The sequence below is a fragment of the Herpailurus yagouaroundi genome, unplaced genomic scaffold (assembly GCF_014898765.1).
Source record: "Herpailurus yagouaroundi ecotype Mexico unplaced genomic scaffold, PumYag 197, whole genome shotgun sequence".
Taxonomy (NCBI): domain Eukaryota; kingdom Metazoa; phylum Chordata; class Mammalia; order Carnivora; family Felidae; genus Herpailurus; species Herpailurus yagouaroundi.
Window position 1 is genome coordinate 6,672,009 of NW_024412428.1, and position 24,292 is coordinate 6,696,300.

Sequence of the window (24,292 nt, forward strand, 5' to 3'; positions counted from 1 at the left end):
TATAATACCAGTAATGGTCAAACAAGCCGATTTCACTCATTTCTTCCAGGTGACAACTTAAAAGCAAAAAATTGCCGTTATTTTTGTTTTCTCTAGCCCAGGGCAGCACTATAATACAAATTTGCAGAGCCCCGTATGGAAGGTTATCAGTCTGCTAAAGCCATTGCTTTCAAGAAAGATATTTTAAAAAGCATTCCTATTTATAGAATACAGATAAAAAGCGAAGAGAAATTGTGTTTCTCCTCTTTTCACAAAGAAATTAAGACGGAGCATCCATAATCTTTTCTAAGCTTCAAGACAGAGGTTAATAAGCCAGAAGGGGAGCACATTCTGTAGCAGATCTGGTTTGGTACGAGGTATCTGAATAAGAAACCAGGCTAAGCATAAAATTGCATGAAATAGGATATATTGATATTGTATCCAATAATACAAACCCTCAGTAGGTTTCCTATTTGTTATGAAAGGCATTTAACGTATATCAAAGATAAAAGCTACCTGGGTGCTTTTCTCAGTTTGCCATGCGGACTTGAGCCCAACCTCAAAAATGGTGTAGATGATGCCTCAACCAATTCTATTAAAAGAGCTCCACAAGAAAATCAAACCTCTTAGAGCATCTAGCAGATGGAGACTGCACCGTTGGCTTAAACAACATCTTGGGGTTTGGGTTGGGTTTTTCTGTTTGTTTTTGTTTTTGATCCTCTTTCAAGAGTGAAAGAGGCTTTCTTTCTAGAGGCCTCCTTCCAAAATAGTACTGTGTGGAAGGGTAAGAACCCTGAAGTGGGAGGCCTGGTTTAAATCTTGGCTCTACCATTTTCTAACTTGTGAATGCAGGAAAGTGTCTTAAGATTCCTGACCCCCTGTTTCCTTATCTGTAAAACTGACTAATGCTAATACCAACTTTACAGGGTTGTTGTGAAGAATGAGTGAAATACGGCACTCAGCACGGTTCCTGGCATACTTAAATACTCAAATACTAGCGATTACTATTACTGTTCTATTGGTTATTGTTTAAGCCAATTAGTGGTGATTCGAATAGTGGCCTTCCTCCTATTGGTTATGTCTCGTTATCCATGACAGACCTCACTGGCCTTCTCACTTCTTTCCTTATCCGCCTTGCTTCTTTCTGTGTCAGAGCCTTGGCACTTGCCCCCTATTTCCCTGCACTGTCTTCCCTTAAGTCTTCCCATGGCCTATCCCTTTTCAAGGTAATTTCCTTAGAGAATCATCCTTGACCAATATATTACTTACCCGATGCTGCGTAACAAATTGTCCTAAAACTTCGTGCGGAGAACTAAAACCATGTCTCAGTGTCCGTGGGTCAGGGATCTGGCTGGAGCTTAACTGGACGAACCCGACTCGCAGGCTGCAGTCGCCTGGAGGCCGGAATGGGGGGTGACTCACCTCCAAGCTCACTCACCTGAGGCTGCCTCCTGCCATGGCCTCTTCCCCCAGAGCAGGGGGGGGGGGGGCCAGGAAGTAGCACGTGAACCCAAGATGGAAGCCGCAGTCTTTTTATACCCTAATCTTGGAAGTGACATTCGTCATTTCTGCCCCATTCTCTTTGTTAGAAGTGAGTCTGTTAAGTCCAGCCCACGCTGAAGGTGGGATTATACAAGAGTGTGAAAATCAGGAGGTGGAGAGCCTTAGGACAATCCTTAACCACCACTGCCTTCTCTAGAACAGCAAGAGCACCTACAGACCAACCTCTGTCGTTTAACACCCACTGACCTTGCTCCATCTCTGCATGGTCCTCCTCACCAGCTCACATCGTACTGTGTATTTACCTGTTTGTTCTCGAACTCCACTTGCATACAGGCTCCCTGAGGGCAACGGCTTTGTCCCTCTTTGCCTTTGGGTCCCCAGCACTTGAAACCATGGCAGGCCCGTGTACGCATTCGTTAATATTCAGTAAACGAATGGCCCCGAATGATTGAATGTCAGCACCCATATGACTGGCACAACAGGGAGGAAAGGGAAAACTGAGGGTTTGTAATGACGTTATTTTGTACACTCGTCCGCTGACACACACTCAGAGAAGCCGCCACAGGAACAAGCCTCAAGAAAAAAAATTCTTGGGCTGCTTGGCTGGCTCAGTTGGTAGAGCATGCGGCTCTTGATCTCAGGGTCTTGAGTTCAAGCCCCACGTTGGGCGGAGAGATTACTTAAAATAGAAACATTCCTGAGTGAGGCAAGAAAGCATGCCTGTCCTGTGGCTTCAATGGGAGGAAGAGCTGAGGTGATTGGCATCTTAGCCTAAGTAATAAATAAGGGTGGTTGTGCGTTATAATCTATTTCATTAATGTCTTCTCTCCATCCCCAAGAGCTTTGATCCTACCATCCCTTAACCACCTTTAGCTCATGCTTCAGTTGTCTTTTGTCCTATTGGTCTGAAAGAAAAGGCAGCATATATGCCACTTGAAGGGGATCAAAGGACATTTTTATTTTGTAGCAGCAGCAGTATGGAAGGGCGACACCAATTATCCTTGGGATCTTGTGTCCACAGAATTCTAATGGGGTCAGAGTCGTAGGATTTTTGTTTTGGATACTGTGAGATGGAATGCACAGGATTTGAGTCTAAGGGATCCTGTTCTGTCAATACTATATCCTTTTCCTGATCGGTTTGTCTAATGAATCTATGCCTTTATTACAAATAGGATTGCTTTGGCAAGATACAAAATATGTGCATTTTTTTCTACCATTTTAAGTCCTGCTATGTTCTAGATACTAAGGATGCAAAAGTGCATCTCATTTGGTTCCTGACCTATCTATTACTGAACTCTTGAAAGAAAGGTATCGTTTCTTCTAATTCTTAACACCTTGTTTAAAATTGTGGCCCCTTCTCCAACACTCTTACCCTCGGCATTCTCTTTGTATTGGCACTTAACGTCTTATAAAACATATAGAATTTACCTGTTGATTGCATTTATTCTATATTGTCTATTCCTCCCCCACATTCCCCAAGTACCACCACTATAACATAAGCTCCTGAAGCACAGGTTTGGTCTGACTGCTCACTGGTGTATCTATAGACCCTGGCCCGTAGTAGATGCTCAAAAACTGTTTGTCAAATGCATAAATAGAAGATTGACTCTGTATTTTTCTTCAGTGAGTATTCTAAGAGCTTAATTTTAGTTTGAAAGGTTAAAATATCCTATAACCTTTGGGATTGTCAGGGAGAAGATGCAGATCTGGGAGTTCATTTAGGCAAAAAACGCTCATGGTCATTTCGGGCAAAGATAGAGTTCCAAAGGGGTAGCCTGCACAGTGAGAACCAAGCCGATCCTACCAGGTGGTAGGTGGGTCCACAGAGCTCACCTAAAAAAAAACCCCAAACAACTGATTGTGTTATACATGGCTAAGAAGGTAGGGCTTTGGTTCTGGAAGGCCACATTTGCAAGTGAGTGGCTCTCACATTAGTGCGAACTGACCCTCAAGGCAGCCACTATTGGTTTCGTGAACACCTGCCCTACCTTTCATACCTACGGCATGGTTTCAGATTTGGGGAGTTCACCAATGAACACTATTTCAAAAAATAAAATCGAGGGTGAATTAATGCAGGGTTGCTTACGTTTTGTTTTGCCATTGCAAATGGACTTCGCCTTTGCTTTGATGGAAATTTGCCAGGAATCCTGGTCTCTATAGGCCTGATAGAGGATGAAGGCTTCCAGTGTGTGTTTTCCAACACCACGCAGTGAACTCAGTTCAGTTCTGACACACTCTACCCGAAACAGTGTCTGATCTCACTGGTTTGGGACTTACTCCCACAGACTGTGCGCCCCGCCTCATCTCAGATCGCCAATCATGAGTCCAGACTATTGCCTGTGCTTCTGACCTACCGGCTGTCATCCCAATAAACCCCTACTTGGGTTCAATTACTTTGCTAGCGCAGCTCACAGAACTCAGAGAAACATTTACTTAGGTTTACCAGTTTGTTATAAAGGATACAGATGAACAGCTAGAGGAAGAGGTACATAGTATAAGGTATGTGGGCCGGGCGTGGGGTTTCCATGCCTTCTCTCTCCTCGCATCTCCACATGTTCACCAATCCAGAAGCTCTTTGAACCCTGTCCTTTTGGGTATTCACAGAGACTCCATTCGTCAGCCTTTGGTGACTGAGCTTAATCTCCAGCTCCTCTCCCTGCCCCAGAAGGCTGGGGGTGGGCTAGCCAACCCCCATCTTTAGAAAGCCTAGGAGCTCAACATGACAAAAGATACCTTTATTGCCCTCAACATTTAGGAAATTCCAAGGGTTTTAGAAGCTCTGTGCTAGGAACAGATAAAGACCAAATATTTATTTCTTACAAATCAGAAAAATCACAAGGCCAAAAACAAAGAATAAATGGGACATTCTAAAATTGGACGTCTGGGGGCGCCTGGGTGGCGCAGTCGGTTAAGCGTCCGACTTCAGCCAGGTCACGATCTCGCGGTCCGTGAGTTCGAGCCCCGCGTCGGGCTCTGGGCTGATGGCTCGGAGCCTGGAGCCTGTTTCCGATTCTGTGTCTTCCTCTCTCTCTGCCCCTCGCCCGTTCATGCTCTGTCTCTCTCTCTCCCAAAAATAAATAAACGTTGAAAAAAAAATTTTTTTTTTTAATAAAATAAAATTGGTCGTCTGGTGTGCCTTTTTTTTTTTTTTTTTAAATCACATTAGCTCCACAATAAGATGAGCAGACTCTGGCAGCTTTTCCTTGGATCCTCATGAACATTTGGTCCACAGCTCTTAATTTCTACACCACCATTCCTGCTAATTTATATGGGATCTCAGAATCCATTTTAATTGGAGCCTAGATTGCAAGTTAAGGATCACACATCGTTGAGATTCTGCAACTAAAATTATTATCCTGGTTGGCTTGCTTACTCTGTTCTGCATACTTATGCATAAATGCTGGGGCTTGGAATACTTAGCGGGATTTTTATTAAAAAATGATTAGTCTAAAATATAAAGTGTAAGCATCAATTACCATTTCATTCCCTGAAAACGAAGAATAAAGAGTGTCACCATCATGTTCTTTGTGTGTCAGAGTAAATGCAGTGGAGTCATACTCTGCATCAGATCTTATCATCGAAGCCTTCCGGACCTGGTTCTACAAATCGCTACCTGTGGTTGGTTGGTTGGCTTCTTTATTGACACGGTGAAGATCGTTCTTTGTTCTTAAGTGGATGGAGGAAATCGGAGATTCTGGGGCCTTCTGATTAGACGCTGTGCTGAAAATGTCTGTCTTGAAGTGCCACAGGCATTCACCGCTGCTGCCCAGACTTGCAGCTTGCGAGCCAAGGGTTCCCTTTTTGTTTTCGTGTTCTAATAAATTGGTCCCCACCTGAGAGCAGTGTGCTTCAGAACAAGCCAGGACACGGGGAAGCCAACTGGGCTTCTCCCTAGCCAGAAGCAGATGGCCAAACAGACATGTAACTGTGACTGTAAAGTAAGAAGACCGATTTGCCTAGCCACATGGGAAAACCAGTTTACTCCTCCTTCAAGGTAGAGAGTTTTTCCCATTTATAGAACAGGAAACCGAGGCCTGGAGAAGTAACCAGCCCGAGGGTATGTGGGTAGTAAGTGGGTATGACCCAGGACAGCCTGACTCCTTAGGCTCAGCTTCTTATGTCCATAATGTTGCCTGTGTTAATCTCCCTCAGGTACATATGAAGATAACAAAGCTTTGTGAGAACATATGCTCCAGAGAGTTCGATTTGAGAGACAAAACTGTCTTGTTTTGTCTTATTTATTTCCCAGTCCAGGCTGCAACATGATGGAAATGAGGCTGATCTGAACCATGAAAAGAGTCAAAGAGTTAGTCTCAGGTTAAGAATCCAGATACAGGTTTACTGATACTTGGTTTGTGAAAGTACCGTTTCCCATATTATTAAACTTCATTGGCATTATCTTTACGTTCTAGTCGTTTAATCCCTGTTGTACCAAAGCAGCACTTCCTCATCCTGAAAATGTAGAAAACATCTTCACAGACGCAGTAAAATAAGGGTGTGTGTTAATTGACGGGGCTCTGGATGTGGAGTCAGAAAGGTCTGGGGGAGACTCAGGTGTACCCTTTACTGGTTGACCTTGGATGAGTCAGACTTCTTAATTAAGCCTTAGTTGCCTAACAGAAAGGGAACAATAACTTCAAGGGTTCTTCTGAGGGTCCACAAGATAATGTATTATGCTGTTAATTGCTATACACATTATAGATACTATTATATAATACTTTTGTGTTTTAGTTAACACATAACTATCAATACTTTATAACCACTTTTTAAATTTTTTTAAAATTTTTACTTATTTTATTTCAGGAGTAGATTTCTTCAAATAATGTCTTACATTTGTTCACTGCTTTATAGTTACAAAGTAACTATATATATGATTGTATTTGATCCCCGTAAGAACTCTGAAAGAACAAAAGTATCTTTATTTTACAGATAAGGTAACCAAGATCACAAGACCACGGAGCTAGTAAGTGGCAGGACTGGGGCACATCCTTTTCTTTACAGTACTCTAGTGGCTTTGTCATTTTCCTAAGGAGACTTGAACATGTCCTTGATTCAGGTCTAGAAAGTAAGAACCGCATAATCCCTCTCTGAAAAGCGCCAAGAGATGGCATAGGGAATGTTTACAGAACAATCAATTCATAACTCTACTCGATCTGGATTTTTCAGGTAGGAAACTCTGCTCTGAAGCTTGAATTATCCTGAACGTGTGTTCTTATGTTGCACACGTTCACTGGGATGTTAACCTGTCCGCCCGTATTGCCTGGAGCAGACCTAGTTCAAGAATGAACTCAATGAACTCTTTGAAAAGCTGAAGAACCCAGACCAGACCACTGGCTTTCTTTTTGTACATACAAGATAGGGGGCTTTCGTAGAGTTTGTTTCTGATCATGTGTTTCATGGGTCATTGGCCCTTTGAAGTAGTTCTCTTCTGACTGGTTCTCCGCCCGTCTCCCTGTTAGCCCTTTAAAATCTCACTCGGTTTCACCGAAGGACTTGGTTAGCTCTGCCAAGCAGGCTGATTATTTTAATATCAAGTACAGTGCACACAAAATTTCCTCTGGCTGTAGAAAGATAGAATTTCCTTGGGGCGCCCAGGTGGGTCAGATGGTTAAGCATCTGACTCTTGATCTCAGCTCAGGTCATGATCTCGCAGTTCATGTGTTCGAGCCCTGCCTCAGGCTCCGTGCTGACGGTTCGGAGCCTGCTTGGGATTCATTCTCTCCCCCCCTCCCCCCCCCCCCCCCCACGCTGTGTGTGTGTCTCTCTCTCTCTCAAAATAAATAAATAAATAATTTCCTTTATTATTTGGACCAATAAATAATATCATCAAAACAGAATAATACACAGGATTAAAAACATGAACATTCTGGAAGCTTGTCTTCACAGAATATAAATTAAAGAAGGAGATACTGAGATTGAAAAATGTTTTGCCAAATTCAAATCCCTAGGTGAACTACATTGCCCCTCCCAAGAAAGATCAATACAAAGAAAGCCCTTTTATACTTTCTCATACTTTTTCATTCCTTACAATGCATCTGTGAGCTAGGGCTTAATCTCATTTTATGGAGAGAAACACACTCAGGGAAGGTATATGATTTGCCCAAGAACACCCAGTTGGCTAGTGGAGTGGGCTCCCACTGCACCCCACTGGTTGCCAACCTAAAATATGGGTTTGCATATTAAAAGGTTTTGATCTATCAAAACCTTTGAAGTGAATAATTTAGGTAATTTTATGTAGGTTTTCAGTTTTATATGATTGAGCAATCATAGTAAATTACTTGAAGAGACATTTGCCAGGCTGAGGGAGTTCTAGTTTTACCACTCCTGAATTCAGCCAGGACCAAGTTTCCCATCAGCCATTGCTGGGTGGGGTTTGCTTCTTGTGTGTGTTTTACAACACGATTATAGACACGCAGTAGCACCGGGATTGTGTTAGTGCCGCTCTCTGCAGAATTGTTCTCTAAAGGCAATGACCCTGGGCCAAAATATCATAATTGTAGTCTGTCCCCTGGTAATCCCTACCAGGATGATGGAAAAATGCCATCTTAGGTTGGGAGGGAGGGTGAGAAATACTGAGAATTTTGTTAAATTTTCCAATAAAAGAAAAAAGATAACTTTAGTTTTAGGCAAGTTGTTAACCTCCCTAAGCCATAATTTCCTTGGCTTTATATAATAAAATTAGACTCTTAACATTTGGGAAACTTTTCCTTTATGTTCTCATAACATATTATTATATTTAAAGGTTCCTTAGGGGCGCCTGGATGGCTTAGTGGGTTAAGCGTCCAACTCTTGGTTTCGGCTCAGGTCATGATCTCACAGCCTCGTGGGTTCGAGCCCCCACATTGGGCTCTGCCTGGGCAGTGCAGATCCCGCTTGGGATTCTTTGTCTCCCTCTCGCTCTCTCTCTGCCCCTCCCCCGCTCGTGCTGTCTGTCTCACCATCTCGGTTTTGTTTCCTTCCATATTATAGTAAAAAGTAAATTTTTGGGGGGGTAATCAGCACGTTAATATCTCTCAGAATTGCCCCCCTCCATCTCCGTTGGATACCTATTCCATTTTTAACACAGCCCTAACCTCTTCATTAGCCCCGCTTCATCCGATGAAACCACAGCTGTTTCTCCATCCTGAAGGGTGGATTGTATTTCAGTCACAGACACAGTGACTCTCGTAGGTGCAGCTACATAAAGGCACAGCAGCAGTAAAGGGACAGGCCAAGTCCGCTTTTCAGTTTTTTGACATTTAGCAAAATGCATCGTGGAACACTTCCTCCAGACCATGCTTTCCTGTATCCCTTTGCATTGCACCAGGACCCGGCAGCTCCTGGCAGCCACAAGGGAAGCCTCTCTGGGGGCTTTAGAAGGACATATAAGACCTTGTTTGCACAGTTGCGCTGTGTGGACCGACTTGTTTGGGTGAGCCTCGAGGTTGAGTACCTTGAACCTCTTACAAAGGTTTACCTCAGAGGGACGCCACTCCCAAGGGTAGGTTGGCGTGTGTGCCCACCTGCTTACTTAGTTCCTTTCACCGCTACCTCAGTACAGAATTTTTTCCCCCAATGCACTCGTATGCAGAGTAACCGAGGATTTTTTCAATTGGAGCATGGGCTGGAAGATGGCCTTGTTCTACTTCGATTCATTGTCACATAAATTGGCACCTGAAAGACAGCCTGAAACTTGAAACACTGGAGGGTTTATAGAGTCCGGGACGTCCTGCTTGGTTTCAGTGAATTCTTTTTATGTGAGATTCTTGTACTTAATTACTGATGTAGAAAATATTGTCTGTGTGTAGACGTACACAGGAACTCTGTGCCAGTTTTGTAGGGGAAACTGCTACATCTCTCAAAGCACTCTGATACCCAGTGCGAAAGCCAAGGGAACATGGGGCGGTCAAGATGAGGCCCAGGGCTGGCAGTCCACGCGGCCTGAGGAAAGCACGCCTCGCCCGGGCGATCCCCCCTCTTCAACGCGCCCTCCGTCTTCTCGGGCCTCTCTAGGCCTGACTCTGCCTTGCGCTGAGTGCCCCGGGGTGGTCCCTGAGCCTGTGTCGATGGCTGTGAAGCATAGGCTTTCTCTTCCTCTCACCTCCTGGTGCATCGCTGGACTTCTAAGAATTAGACGTCTCAGTATGTCTTCTTCCCGTTCAGTTCCTAAAAAGCGCCTGATTCCCTGGATGGCAGGTCAGTTTTTTATCGTGAGATGGCTGCTCCAGGAGAAGAGTTTCTAAGGTGGGTTTTCCAAGGAAAGCACCTTTTTAAAGAGCATGGAACGACTAGGAAGTCCTACACATTCTGGAACTTTCTGTCTTCATGTTTTTCCGTTCCTTGGCTCTTGGCCCCTAAGTATGCTTCCTAATCCTAGAAGGGGGCAGTTTACTGCGGCCTTGACACCCCTGAGGGAAGTAGCTTCCGCGGGCTGACCAGGCTTTCTGCTGACTAGGCCGTCCTCGGGGCTGAGATCCAGGGGCTCAGAAGCCTTGTGCAGGACGGTCTGGAGAGAACTGCAGGTCGCTTGTGTGCAGCGGAGCTCCCTGGATTCAGACCGTGATTTACAGACCACGCTCTTGGTGAGGTGGCTTTTCTGGAATGCGGTGTATTATCAAAGGTCGGCGTGCCCAACGCCAGCCCTCCCTGAAGAAAGCTGTGCAGACAGACTTGAGAGGCTTTATGCTGTAATTTTTTTCCTTTGTACACTGTTGTGATTCTTTTTTCTTTTTTGCATTTTGAATGGCTGTTTGATGAGAGTGAGTTTTATTTTATATTTCGGCTTCTGTAGCGTTCTGCCAGGTTTTCCTTTCCTTTACCAAATTTAAGCAGCTGCCATATTGGCTTTTCTTGGCTCCCTCATTGGCTCCCTTCTATAGCCGTCTTTCTAGACGTTAAGCACTTTTTTTTCCTTGCGTTTTCCTCTTGTCAGTTTTGTTCTTCAATGCGTCCGTTCTCTTAAGGAGAGAACAAAATGCTTTCATTGATTGAGATTGCTCACAAATAACTTTGACTTTAGATTCGCTGTCTGGGTTTATTTCTCGCTAGTAATATTTCAGGGGAGCATGCATGTATCTTTGAACTTAACCTTTGCCGCATCAAAGAGATATGCTGCCTGTTCCTGGAATGGTAGAATTCATGGGCTTTTTCTCTTTAGAGTTTATTCCTTTCTAAGTTCATCCTCGTACAGAGCGTACGAGAAGGTTGACACCGACTCGTTCATCATTTTAGTATTTTACTGGGAAATATTTTACCAGGGGTGTCCCCCACCCCCACCCCCCACAAAGTTTTTTTTAGTAAGAGATGCTTTTCTTCGTAGTATATAAAATTTACCAGGGCTTATGTAATCCGACCTCACAGTATAAACTGAAAATGGACCCCTGTATTTTCTGCAGGTGGCTCCTACATCAGGATTGAAGAGTAAACATGGTAAAAGATACTTAACTACTTTGAAAATGAGGTCATTTCATTTTGAAGCCATTCCTGTGATGAGGAGTCTTATGAACTGAGCCATAAGGCTTCCCTCGAAGAGTCAGCCCACATATTCCCTATTAACTGAAGCGGTCATCTCTCTATAATAATTACCCACCCTCAGAAGTCAACTATAATGGGAGCTGTGGAGATTTGAGAATATCAAAGTCCAGGTGAAGGGTCCGGCGTGTTACCTTCACCACAACAGTTCTTGTCAGAAGTACAAGTCAATACAGTAAAATGTTGCTGTCTTCCCTTAAATGCTTCTCTCTCACTAGACTGAGCTTCTTGAGGGTGGGGAACACACCTTCTAGTACAGCGATGTAAGGGTTAACCAAGATCCTGGGCCCCAGAGTTCACCCCCCAGCCCCATCCTTTACTGGCTCTTGTGGTTCTTTTCCTTATTTTCTCCTTACCTCTCGATCAGTAAACCAGTAGTTACACACTGGGGTTGTGAGGCTTAGGCGTAAGATACATGGCATGTAGCCACTGTTGCCATTAGCTTTCATCACAGCCCCAGAGGTGCATATTACATGCTAAATTATATCAACGTGCGAAGGAGACTTGCCTTGAACCTGGGCAGGAGGACAGCCCCATAGATCACAGACACACACAGGCCCCGCCATCGCTAGGTGTGTGAATCGCACTCAGTGCAATTCGTAACCCGAGAACCCCCCCCCCCCCCCCCCCGTCGTGTTCTGAGCTGTATCGTCGAATGAAAGGAAACCGTTGAATACGTGGAAATCCGCGCGTCGCACCGCTGTTGACTCTGAAGCAGAACCTGCTTTCGCCTACAGGAGGGATTTGAGCTACGGAAGTGGTTGGACAGAAAAGACGTGTGAACCTGTCGAACCTTCTCACCACAAAAGCAGCAGATTATACCGTAAGAAAATACTGTTCCGTCGTCGCGCTGAGCTTCCGTTTTCCCGCTTGTCTGAGGGTTTCAGTGCATGGGTCTGCAGGTTCTCGTGACTCTACATAGTACGAGGCTCGGGGTAGATGTGGGGGCTGAATAACATCGGGAATTTAAGTCATAATACTTGGCACATATGTAAATGTGCAGGTGGATACAGAGCGTACGAGAAGGTTGACACCGACTCGTTCATCATTTTAGTATTTTACCGGGAAATTTTACAGCATCCCAAACTTAGGTTTTCAGTTTTTGACATTTAAGGTAATTAACCTTTTGGCAAATATATTAAAATTTTACCCACATTAAATGCAGCTATATATTTTTTAATACTTTAGATTACTAGAACATAATAGAATCTATATTCACAGAACACAATTTACGTAAAAATCTGGATTTTACCAGTAGAGTGATTTTGCCAAAATCAAGGTGAGAAAATACATTTTAGACTATAAATACATAATATATGAATGATGCGTGTCTTTATTTCTGTACCCAGCCAAATATTACCAACTCGTAAACAGAATTATCAAGGTGTGCTGGTATTTTGCCTTCAGTCATTTAAAAAAACAGCTTTACGCATTTTTAAAATTGTTTTATTATAATGAAGGTGTATTTATCACAGGAGGAATGAACGTATGTTATTGAACGGTATTTAGTTTATCTTATAACCTGTAAATATTTAGGAGCGTCATCTGTGGGGGACTTTATCTGTCCCTCGGTGGGCCTCAGAGAAAGGAGTGGTAACACCCATTGCTATGGAGCAAGCGGGCAGATCAGGGAAGTCTTGCAGAGAAGGTAACATGCGATCTGAATGGTGACAAGGATGTGTCCGGAGTGCAGAACAGTTTGGACGGGGAGCGTGGCCCGAGCAAAGCCGTACCGTGCCCGTAACGGCAGATAGAGTGCTGCAGTTGGGCTGGCTGTGTGGGGCACGGGACGTCTGGTGAGGCTTCGCAGGGACGGTCCAGTCCCCCCCCCCCCCCACCGCGACATCCCAGGGTCGCAGTGTTAGCCTGCTCAGACTCCAACCCTGAGGACTTTTATTTCAAAGCGCAGTCGGCGTCTCCACTAAGCGATGGAGTTTAGAGAGCGGTAACAGACAAATGAAATGGGCTTTACCCGTTCTCCTAAGGACGCAAAAGAAGGTATCAGAAGCCAAACAAAGGTCATTCATCTCTGGTAGCACACAAAGGGCAAAGTGTTTTCTAGAAGTGACCGCTGGCTGAGACTTTGAGGCAGCCCCAGAGGGGGGAAAGACCTCCATCCTGGTGGGAAAAATTCCAGCCGTGCCGCATTCTGACAGCTGCCTCTGCACCCCCAGTCCTTGGCTGCGGTTTCCCACTCGGACCTGAAACACGACGCCACCCAGGCTGTGGCGCTTGGGCGCCGCTCTTCACGCCCGGCCACCGCGGGACGCGGCCCAAGGAGCCGCGTGGCTCGCCGCGGCCCAAGGTGGCCGCCAGTTCCTTTCATCACGTTTCTTTGCTCCGTGACACATGGTCTCGCCGCTTTGTCTTCATTCACTGTCCTTGTCCCGCCGCTTCTGCCTCCCCCGTCACCTCTTCCTGCTACCGATGCAGCGTTTTTACTGGTAAATCCTTGCATTGTTGTCCTGTCCCACTCACACCCAGAACCCATTCTTTCCCCAGAACTGAGTACCCACCATGTGCCGGACAGACATGGGGGAAACTGGGACGACAAAAGACAAGTTCCCTGACCTCTAGGAGTTTAGTCAAGCAAAAAGCACCTCTCCTATGTCTTGTGCTGCTTATCGGAACCCTTGGAACCAAATAAACTACTTTATCCTCATGGCAACCTTGTGGGGTTACGATCATCAAAGTAAAAAGCAATCCACATCTTTGATTTTTCCCAGCGTTGCTTGACCTACCACTTTCTTATTTTTTGGTCCATGTTGGCGTGAAATCACCAAGTTTCATTAACCCTGCATTCAAATTCATGCTGCCCCATTGACCTTTGGTATTTTATCGGCATAAGGGTTTTTGGTGTTGTTTTTTTTTTTAATGACTGTTTATTTTTGAGCGACAGAGAGACAGAACGTGAGCAGGGAAAGGGCAGAGAGAGAGGGAGACACAGAACCCGAAGCAGGCTCCAAGGCTCCGAGCTGTCGGCACAGAGCCGGACGCGGGGCTCGAACTCAACAAACCGTGAGATCGTGACCTGAGCCGAAGTCGGACGCTTAACCAGCTGAGTCACCCAGGCGCCCCAGACATAAGTTGTTTTTAAAAATTAAGCAGCTTTTCTCAGAACTCTCCCTGTTATATTGTAAATAAAGATATATTGAGGTTCCTTCCCCACATTCCCCTAAGTAATTTTTATTTCTGATGTACACATACAGATGTTTATTTGATACACAGTCCCTCATATAAGCCTCTACAGGGAAGGGCCTTGATCACTGTATAAATCATCTCACAGAGCATGTACTTGATAGAGGTTGGCCACATTTAACATAATCTACAGAATTAACTTCCTCAGCCTCCCATCTTTTGTCTACAAACAATTGTTTTCATTTTCCCAGATGATCTCAACGTTCCTATTGAGTTTTATCTTCAAAAACCTTCTCCGCAGTTTGAATTTTCTTACCTTTCTTGACAGCTGATAGGGGAACCCGCCCAATGTGGTTTTCTGAGATTAAATGAGTTTGGCCTGAATTCTTCCTCTATATCTATAATCAAATCACTGAATAATACAGAGCCCCCAGTTTTTCCTCTGGCTTCTGCCAATCCACATGGTCACTCAACTAACTGCTAATTGCTGCTGACTGATCGTGAGCCTGTAGACAGCTGTTTGCAGATGTCCAGCAGTGATCTCAATCATCTGTCTCTGGTTTTGTTTTTTTGTTTTTTTTTTTAACAGAATGTTCTATGGTCTGACATCAAATCCTTACTGAAGATTAAGTAAATTGTTCCGTTTCTTACCACTCGAAACTTACCACTCCGTGGGAAGACCTTGAGATTGCTATAGTCAAGTTTCTTTTAAATTTTACCCAGTACCCTGAGCATGAACTGGGGGCCTTCAGCAGTGATAATTAGCTGGGCCTGTCAGGTGTTTGTTAGTCACCGGCGGCCAATGGCACTTCACTCGTTTGTGCCAGTTTCCTAAATCCGTGTGTTTATCGTACGGTCACGCCTGTTTAAACACAAGACCTTCGGGGTAGTCCTCCACGACGTAACTGCCTTTTTTGAACTGCCTTTCCCATCCATCATGCAACAGCTACTATACGGTTAGTTGATCAAAGGCACCTTTCTCGTTGTTAATCGTTTTTATTGGACTCTGTGCATACAGAAAAGTGCACAAATCATAAGTTTACAGCTTGGTAAACAGTCATAAAGTGAGTGCACCTAGATCACGAAACATTAGCAGCACCAAAGAAGCCACCTTATACTCTCCCAGGCCTTGTGGAGCTAAAGAAGCCACCCTCGTGAGTTAATCACGTCCTGGTCCCATCACACCGGGAATCAGGGTATCAGAGTATGAATTTGGGGGGGACACACATGTTCAAAAAATTTTTTTAATGTTTTCTTTATTTTTGAGAGAGAGAAAGAGACAAAGTATGAACGGGGAGGGGCAGAGAGGAAGGAGACACAGAATCCAAAGCAGGCTCCAGGCTCTGAGCTGTCAGCACAGAGCCGGACGTCGGGCTCGAGCTCACGAACCGTGAGATCATGACCTGAGCCGAAGTCAGACGTTAAACTGAGCCATCCAGGTGCCCCAGTGTCCCTCAATTTCTATTGTTTCATTTCAGTTGCCTTGGTTTTCTTGCCACCCTTTCTATAAGGGTAGACTTAACTCTTAGATTGATTTATGTGAGGAAAAAGAAACATAGACCCAGATAACTCAAAACTAATTTGTTGACTTTGGGCTTTAAGATGATTTTGCACCAGATTTGCATTCCTGCTTGGGTTTTACTTAAGCTGCTCTTATCATCAGTTTACATTCCTTAAGCATGTACCAGCTGGCTCATGGAATGAACAGGCAGGCCCGAGGAAGCTAAGCTGGGATGGAAAACCGGGTGTAGAGGATACCCACGTGGATTGTTGAAAATTGATTTTAGTTTGTTCCCGTGCCCAGAAAGCGGTCTGCTTAATGAGCTGGCTTTCTTGGACTTCTTGCTCACATCGAATTTTATATTCTAATAGAATGAATTTGTCTTACAAAGAAAACTTGGCGATGTTAAGAATCTAAGTATAAAAAGTACCCAGAACTAAATGTGTGTCTGAATAAGTTATTTACTTGCTCGGGTTCTCTGTGTACTTAGTTCTGCCGTATTCTCCTGCTGTTTGCTTGTCCCGTATTTTAATGCAGCTTTCACCTACGTGTCATCATCTCATTAAATAACTATCTTGTTTCCTGAGGTTGATGTTTCATCATCATCTCTGATGATTTAAGCCTCTGTGATCACGTTCAACAGAAGCTGGCTCAACTGTTTCCTTACCCCAGAATTCGTCAGCAAGAGTCTCAGGAAAAACCAAAGGCTACAGTCAGTATTGAGGCAAACTACCCGACTTCCTAGTCTTTCCCCTTTGAGTTTGAAGATGATGTTGTTATTTCAGGGCAACAGACGTGACTGCTAGGGACTGTTCTTTTCCTATTTGGAAGGAAAGCCCAGGCAGGAGAATTTGGGGGTGGGAGGTAGCACATGCTCGACATTCCTAGGGCAAAATAGCGCACGGTCCTTCCTTCCTCCGCCTCTGCGGTTCTCCAAGTAAGTGCCCAGACTCCCTACCCACCTCCCCCAGGATCACTAGCAGGGGCCGTCTCGGGCACGTTAGGCAGCGTGACACTTCCCCCACCTGTAAACTAGTTGCTGTAACTATGTCGTCGTGTTCAGATGGGACAGCACCTGGCCAAAGGCGAAGCTCCACGCCAACGCCAACGCCAACGTCAGCTGTTGTTAAACCAATTACAGCAAGCTGGCCCCACACCCCAACCCCGGCAGTGGGGTCCCGCCTCCCACGCTGGCTGGGGACTGAGTGTGGCCCACGGGGAATTCCTTCTGCCCCAGCAGCCTTTCTCATGCTTACAGCTGCTTTTCTCTTTGACCGTGGTTGTAAATCAGATCTCCGAGAAATCGGGGCAGATAAAGTTCATGACGGTGCCGGAAATGGTTTTACATGAAGTCAAAACCATAGAAAAACCAGTGTCCGCCTCTCGAAGGTGCCTAGAATGTGGCCTCGGGATCTCTGCACGGTTCTGGACTGAGTATTGTTTCCCGAACACGTACAGCATCTCAACCATGTTCTGACCCACATAGGCTTTTGTGGGTTGGTCCAAGAGAGCCAGGCAAACATTTTAACCTGGGTTTTTTGGGAAAATGCATTCTCGTTTATTTGCAGCTGATACACGGTTTGTTCATAATTGGGGAACGGCCCAAACAGGCCTTTTCCCTGAAGATTTTTAACTTTGTGTTGTCAGGAGGAGAGGGCACACATGGATAGATCTAAGTATGATGGATTAGCTGTTTTTAATTTAGAAACTACCACACTTGGGGCGCCTGGGTGGCTGAGTCCGCCAGGCCTCCGACTTCCACTCAGGTCATGAGCTGGAAACTTGAGAGTTTGAGCGCCTCTCTGCTGTCCGCGTGCAGCTGCTTGGGATTCTCTGTCTTCCTCTCTCTCTGCCCCTCCTGCTTTCGCTCGCGCTCTCTCTCAAAAATAAATATACATAAAATATACATGTATTTTTATATATTATGTATATAAAGCGTATACATAATCTGTAATACAAAAACGTATTTCAAAAAATAAATATTTTTTAAATTTTTTTTTAAAAAACATACAGTACCGCACTTACCGATGGGAAGGGGGAGGAGGTGTATTTGGAATATTTTTACCTTTTCAGTTTTTTTTTTTTTAATTATTTTTTTTTCATCGTTTATTTTTGGGACAGAAAGAGACAGAGCATGAACAGGGGAGGGGCAGAGAGAGAGGGAGACACAGAATCGGAAACGGGCTCCGGGCTCGGAGCCGTCGGCCCAGAGCCCGACGCGGGGCTCGAACTCCCGGACCGCGAGATCGTGACCTGGCTGAAGTCGGACGCTTAACCGACTGCGCCACCCAGGTGCCCCTACCTTTTCAGTTTTTAACTTACATATATTAAGGTGAAAAAGGGTCTTTGGAGCTAGGTAGGATACATTTTTCATGCAATACTGGATGAGACAAAGCCCTCAGATCACATCAATAGGATGTATTATTATTATTATTATTATTATTATTATAAAGAGATGGAAGAAATACTGTGTAGGGGTCAAGGGCAGGCAACCCCAAGATGGGCCACTTTGGCATAAAGATGATCTCAAGTTAAAAGTAATCGGGGCGCCTGGGTGGCGCAGTCGGTTAGGCGTCCGACTTCCGCCAGGTCGCGATCTCGCGGCCCGTGAGTTCGAGCCCCGCGTTGGGCTCTGGGCTGATGGCTCGGAGCCTGGAGCCTGTTTCCGATTCTGTGTCTCCCTCTCTCTCTGCCCCTCCCCCGTTCATGCTCTGTTTCTCTCTGTCCCAAAAATAAAAAAATATAAAACGTTGAAAAGTAATTGAAACCCAGCAGACACAGAAAAAGCTCTCGGACTCCCCTCAACTGCCTAACTCTGGACAAACTGGAAAGGAGAGCCTGTACCAGGAAGAGAGCTATCAACAGAGACCCCTTTACCTAAAAAACTGATCTGCATCATAGGGCAAGCTTGGTTTTCCAAATCCCTCCTGTCACCTTCCTGCTAATAGCCTTCCTCCCCTTGGTATCCTCAGGCCCTACCCCTCCCATATGAACTTCATGTTGCCTCACTGTCTTTGAAATTTTATGTCTGTGTGGATTCCCCTTATGTACGCTATTAAATTCAATATTTTTCCTATTAATGTGTCTCATGTCAATTTGACTCTAAGTCCAGCTAGAAGGACCATAGGGCAGAGGAGGGTCTTCCCCCGACAGATGCTACGTGGTAATCAGATGCACTTACCTATTCATGACGCCATGAGGCTCAACTGTGAAGGCTCAGTCCTGACCGAGCGAGTGAGTCTGGGGGGTGAGAGGGCGCACAAGGTGGTCAGTGTTTCGTTCTTCACGGACCCGGTCAAGTGGGCTCTCGGGGGTCGAGCAGAAAGTGTCGAGCTGCTGAGTTAACTGAAAAGGCATTTTTTTTTTTAATTTTTTTTTTCAACGTTTATTTATTTTTGGGACAGAGAGAGACAGAGCATGAACGGGGGAGGGGCAGAGAGAGAGGGAGACACAGAATCGGAAACAGGCTCCAGGCTCTTGAGCCATCAGCCCAGAGCCCGACGCGGGGCTCGAACTCACAGACCGCGAGATCGTGACCTGGCTGAAGTCGGACGCTTAACCGACTGCGCCACCCAGGCGCCCCTGAAAAGGCATTTTTTAAAAGACATCCCTATTGGTGAGAGTTTATTAAAAATGTAAATTATACAAAACTAGGTAGATGTGGTTTTTGAAGGTCAAGAGGGTGGCAAAATAGTTTCCCGGCACACTAAGAGAAATATGGTGACAAATACCAGGATAAACAGAATTTCTTTTTTTTTAAGGGTTGAAATGGATTTTTTTAGTGGGTGGAGAAGGTTGAGGCAAGAGGGCTGCTGTACTTTAAGTTTTGAAATAATACTTGTTTTTTTTAAGCCGTGTGCCGGCTTCGGTAAAATAAACATCATAAAATATTCACAGAATATTAACACCGTTTGAGGGTTATGTAAAGTAGTACTACAACAGTATAGTTAAGTGTTTTTATAGAGAATCAGTGTATAATGACCAGTTTCCAAATTTTGTGATTAGGTGCATTGTTCTGTCTTTGAACTATATCTGTGTCCAACTTTATCCCTCTCTTTTCTCTCACTTTACCGCTTACATATTGTAAATAATATTAAAGTCAGGGATGATCATCTCCCTATTTTACTACCCATAGCACCTTATACAGTGTCTTAAGAGTAATGTCTCAGCATGAATAGACACTTTTCCAAAGAAGACTCCAGATGGCCAACAGACACAGGGAAAGATGCTGAACATCATTCATCATCAGGGAAACACAAATCAAAACCACAATGAAATACCACCTCATACTGATCTCAGTGGCTAAAATGAACAACTCAAGAAACTACAGACGCTGGCGAGGATGTGGAGAAACGGGAACCCTCTTGTACTGTTGGTGGGAATGCAAACTGGTGCAGCCGCCCTGGAAAAGAGTGTGGAGATTCCTCAAAACACTAACAATAGAATTACCCTACAACCCAGCAATAGCACTGCTAGGAATTTATCCAAGGGATACAGGTGTGCTGATTCTTAGGGGCACATGTACCCCAATGTTGATAGCACTATCAATAATAGTCAAATTATGGAAAGAGCCCATGTGCCCATCAAGCTGATGAGTCGATAAAGAAGATTTGTACATATATATACAATGGAATACTACTCGGCAATGAGAAAGAATGAAATCCTGCCATTTGCAGCAACGTGGATGGAACTGGAGGGTACTACGCTAAGTGACATAAGTCAGAGAAAGATGGATACCGTATGTTTTCACTCATATGTGGAACTTGAGAAACTTAACAGAAGACCATGGGGGAAGGGAAGGAAAAAAATTATTTACAGAGAGGGAGGTGAACCATAAGAGACTCTTAAATACAGAGAACAAACTGAGGGTTGATGGGGGTGGAGGGGCGTGGAGAATGGATGATGGGCATTGAGGAGGGCACTTGTTAGGATGAGCACTGGGCATTGTATGTAAGTGATGTATCACAGGAGTCTACTCCTGAAGCCAAGAGCACACTGTATATATACACTGTGTGTGAGCCAACTTGACAGTAAGTTTTATATATATATATATATAAAATTATAACATATATTTATATATATAATTTAAAGATATATATAAGTTAAAAATAAACAGAGTAATGTCTCAGAATATGATTGATAAGTATGTTTTCTGGGTTGTTTTTTTTTTTTTTTTTTTCAAAATCTTGCTAAAAAGTGCACAAATAGGGGCGCCTGGGTGGCGCAGTCGGTTAAGCGTCCGACTTCAGCCAGGTCACGATCTCGCGGTCCATGAGTTCGAGCCCCGCGTCGGGCTCTGGGCTGATGGCTCAGAGCCTGGAGCCTGTTTCCGATTCTGTGTCTCCCTCTCTCTCTGCCCCTCCCCCGTTCATGCTCTGTCTCTCTCTGTCCCAAAAATAAATAAACGTTGAAAAAAAAATTAAAAAAAAAAAAAAGTGCACAAATAATACAGACTCACTCTAGAAAAAATAGAAAATACAGAAAGCAAACAAAAAAAAATTAAAATCACCCAGAAACTCCTCTTACCATCTTGATAACACCCGTCCAAATGTTTTCCTGGGTAATATATGCATGCAAAGAAATCTGAAATAAAAATTATCCAATATACGCTGTACCCATTTTCTTAGGATAAAGTAGAGTTTTTAGGTCAGCAGGTATGTCTTCTTTTGAAGGCTGTTTGTCATGTTGCCAAATTGTCCTAAAGAAGTGTTCTATCAGTTTCAGTCCCCATTAGTAGAGCAAAGAGTACTCCTTTCTCTACTCTCTTACTAACTAATGGGTAGAAATATATTTATCAGAGTTGGGTTCATTAGTATTTCTTAGAATAAGAGTGCATTTGAACATTTTAAATACAGATACAGCTTGTCATTTTGTCTTTAATTTTCAGTATGTTTCCCCTTCATATACAAAGTTTCTTTTTTTAATTTTTACCTGCTCAAAACTGTCAGCCATGTTTTTTTTTTTTTAATCTAAAAAAACTTCTCCCCCATTTTGGCATTCTGTGTTTCAAAAGCTGTTCTTTCCACAAGATCATATATGTGGAATAAACTGATTTTTAAGAATTCAGTCGTGTGACTACCTCTCAACTCTATTTTTCTCCCCATCAGGAAAGCAATTGAAGAACTGCTTAAAGAGGCAAAACGTGGCAAAACGAGAGCAGAAACGATGGGACCTATGGGTTGGTAAGTTCTTGAGTGATCTTCCTTAAAACAGAACAGTAGTTAAGAGAAAGTCTCGGCTGGAGATGTGGATACGTAAATCTGTAGCCGGTGAAAGGAATGTAAAACTGTGGCTGTAGAGGAAATCCCCCAGAGGCGAGCAGGAGAGTGGGACCCCTGTTGAGGGCCAGCTCTGGGGACTCTGCGACCCTGAGGAAGAGGGCTGGGGGTATGGAGGGAGAGCATCTGTGAAGGGTCCGTCATCCCTTTAGATCACAAATCCCTAGTGGATATGTAGATCTACTGCCCAAAGGCGCCATGTGAGAGTAATGTTGTATCAGTGTTCATTGTTTAAGGATCTCTGTTTTGTTTTGTTTTTTGTTTCTTTTTATTTATTTTGAGAGAGAGAGCAGGGGAAGAGCAGAGAGAGAGGGAGACAGAATCCCAAGTGGGCTCTGTAGGGCTCAATCCCGTCAGCTGAACCGTGAGATCATGGCCTGGGCTGAAATCAAGAGTGTGACGCTTAACCGACTGAGCCACCCAGGCGCCCCAAGGATCTCTGTTTTAATTATAGCCCTTGGCAAATTGAAATTTATTTTTAAAATTCTACTCGTAAGTATTTCGACTATGTGACAGTTCAGCTGGGTAGAACTTAAGTTGCCTTTGCAGTTTCTATACAAAATAGAGCTTTAAAACTTAAAGTTTAGAAACAAAAGAGGAATTTACCCTTAAGAATTTAATCCTAAGCATTTTTAAGCTTCACTTTAGCAATAACATAGGCATTCATGTGTTAAATATGCTGAGTTTAGATCTTTTATCTAGAATTTAAAATCCGCAACAATGGAGGATTGTGGGTGATTAAGAAAAGAGTCGAATCTAAAAATGAGAAAAACTAGGCTTCAGAACACACCTCATTCTGTAGATTTGACTCTTAGAACCATGCACATGATTTACATAAAATGTAAAACAAAGTTAAGTAAATAAAGGGAAAAGTCAATCCTTAAAAATCAAGCAAAATAAAACAAATAGACCTAAAAAGCCATTTAGTGAATGACTTAGCCGCACATAAAGGAACTACTGTGCATGATCTGAAACGTGACTACATTTTGAAAAGAACTACCAGGAAATCTTAAATTGTTTTCCATCCTCATGTTGTCAAAAATATGTTGTTATTCGGAAAATATTATGTAACAGGATAAAGCAAATATTTACCTGCTCTAAATACCAAGATGTCCGGCATCAGAGGGGTGCAAATGTAAAATCAAAGTAAAAACCTGTAATCCTAAATTCGAATTGGAAATATCAGTACAAAGCCATGCTTTAGAGAGATACCTGACTGCAGATCTGAAGCAGTGTCTGGACTTCACCAAACTGCAAGTTAGAGGCCACAGTCACCAAGACTGCCCTCACTTCTTACACCACCTGCAAATTCAGGGAGTTCCCAACGTACCCTCAGCTTCCTTAAGTCACTGATGAATCCCTACAATTCACAGAAAACTGTGAGACTCACAGTTACGGCTTACTACAGGGAAAGAACCCAGATTCGGATCAGCCAAAGTAAGGGGCACAAAGGGTATTGTCTGAGAGGGTTCCAGACATGAAGCTTCTGTGGTCCTCTCTCCATAGAGTCAGCATTAAGGTGTGACAATATACGTGGCATATCGTCATCAGGGAAGCTCACCCAGGCCTCGGTATGCAGAGTTTTTATTGGGATTTCATTACTTAGGCATGATTGATTGCTCATGTGGTTGGCCTCAGTGTCGAGGTTAACCAAGACCCTGTGACCCAAAGCTCCCGCCCAAAATCACATGGTTGGGGGTTTTGGCAGGGCCAGCTTGCGCTCTAAGACCATCAGGCATGGCCTGCCCCATCCTAAGATCCACTCTAGACAAAGACATTTCTGTCCGGCGTGTGACATTACCTCCTAGAATTGAGATCCCCTCCCAGAAGTCCGCCCTCTCTGTGGGCAAGGTTACACCGTTACTACATAGACAGGGAATGTATAAGACGATCCGGAGAATCTTGTCACACGAGAAAGCAAAGAAACATTCGAAGACTACTGTAGTGATGGCCGAAAGACTCAGGAAACAACTTGAAATCCCTCCCGCCAGATGGGGTAATTTGATCACCAAGAAGAATAAAGCTATAAAGACCGAAATACCTCAACTATGTTCAGATCCACAAGGTCATAATGATAATCACAACAAGAAACTTAGCGGTCCCGTTTGGAGAATGCTGTGGAACCAAATCATTGTCCATAAAATTGGCAAAGAGAGAGGAAGAATAAGACATTTATCCTGTTCCCTGTACACATTGTGCTGCGGGGTTACCAAATCATTGATGAAAGAAAACTCCCCTGTAGAACTGCAACTATTAAATGTAAAAGGACATCCTGGGGTGCCTGGGTGGTTCAGTCGGGTCGGTTTAGCGACTGACTCTTGATTTCGGCGCGGGTCATGATCCCACAGTTGGTGAGTTCGAGCCCCACATCGGGCTCCACACT

At 44.1% G+C, this 24,292-nt stretch overlaps 1 protein-coding gene across 1 annotated transcript in view; it reads left to right on the forward strand.

Annotated features, from left to right (window-relative positions):
- Window positions 1–24,292, forward strand: part of LOC121012773 (protein POLR1D-like) — a 48,492-nt gene that overhangs the window by 7,067 nt on the left and 17,133 nt on the right. The window contains exon 2 of the mRNA XM_040448104.1: window positions 21,739–21,813. Within this exon, the coding sequence (XP_040304038.1) occupies window positions 21,739–21,813 (75 nt within the window). The remainder of the gene's footprint in view (window positions 1–21,738; window positions 21,814–24,292) is intronic.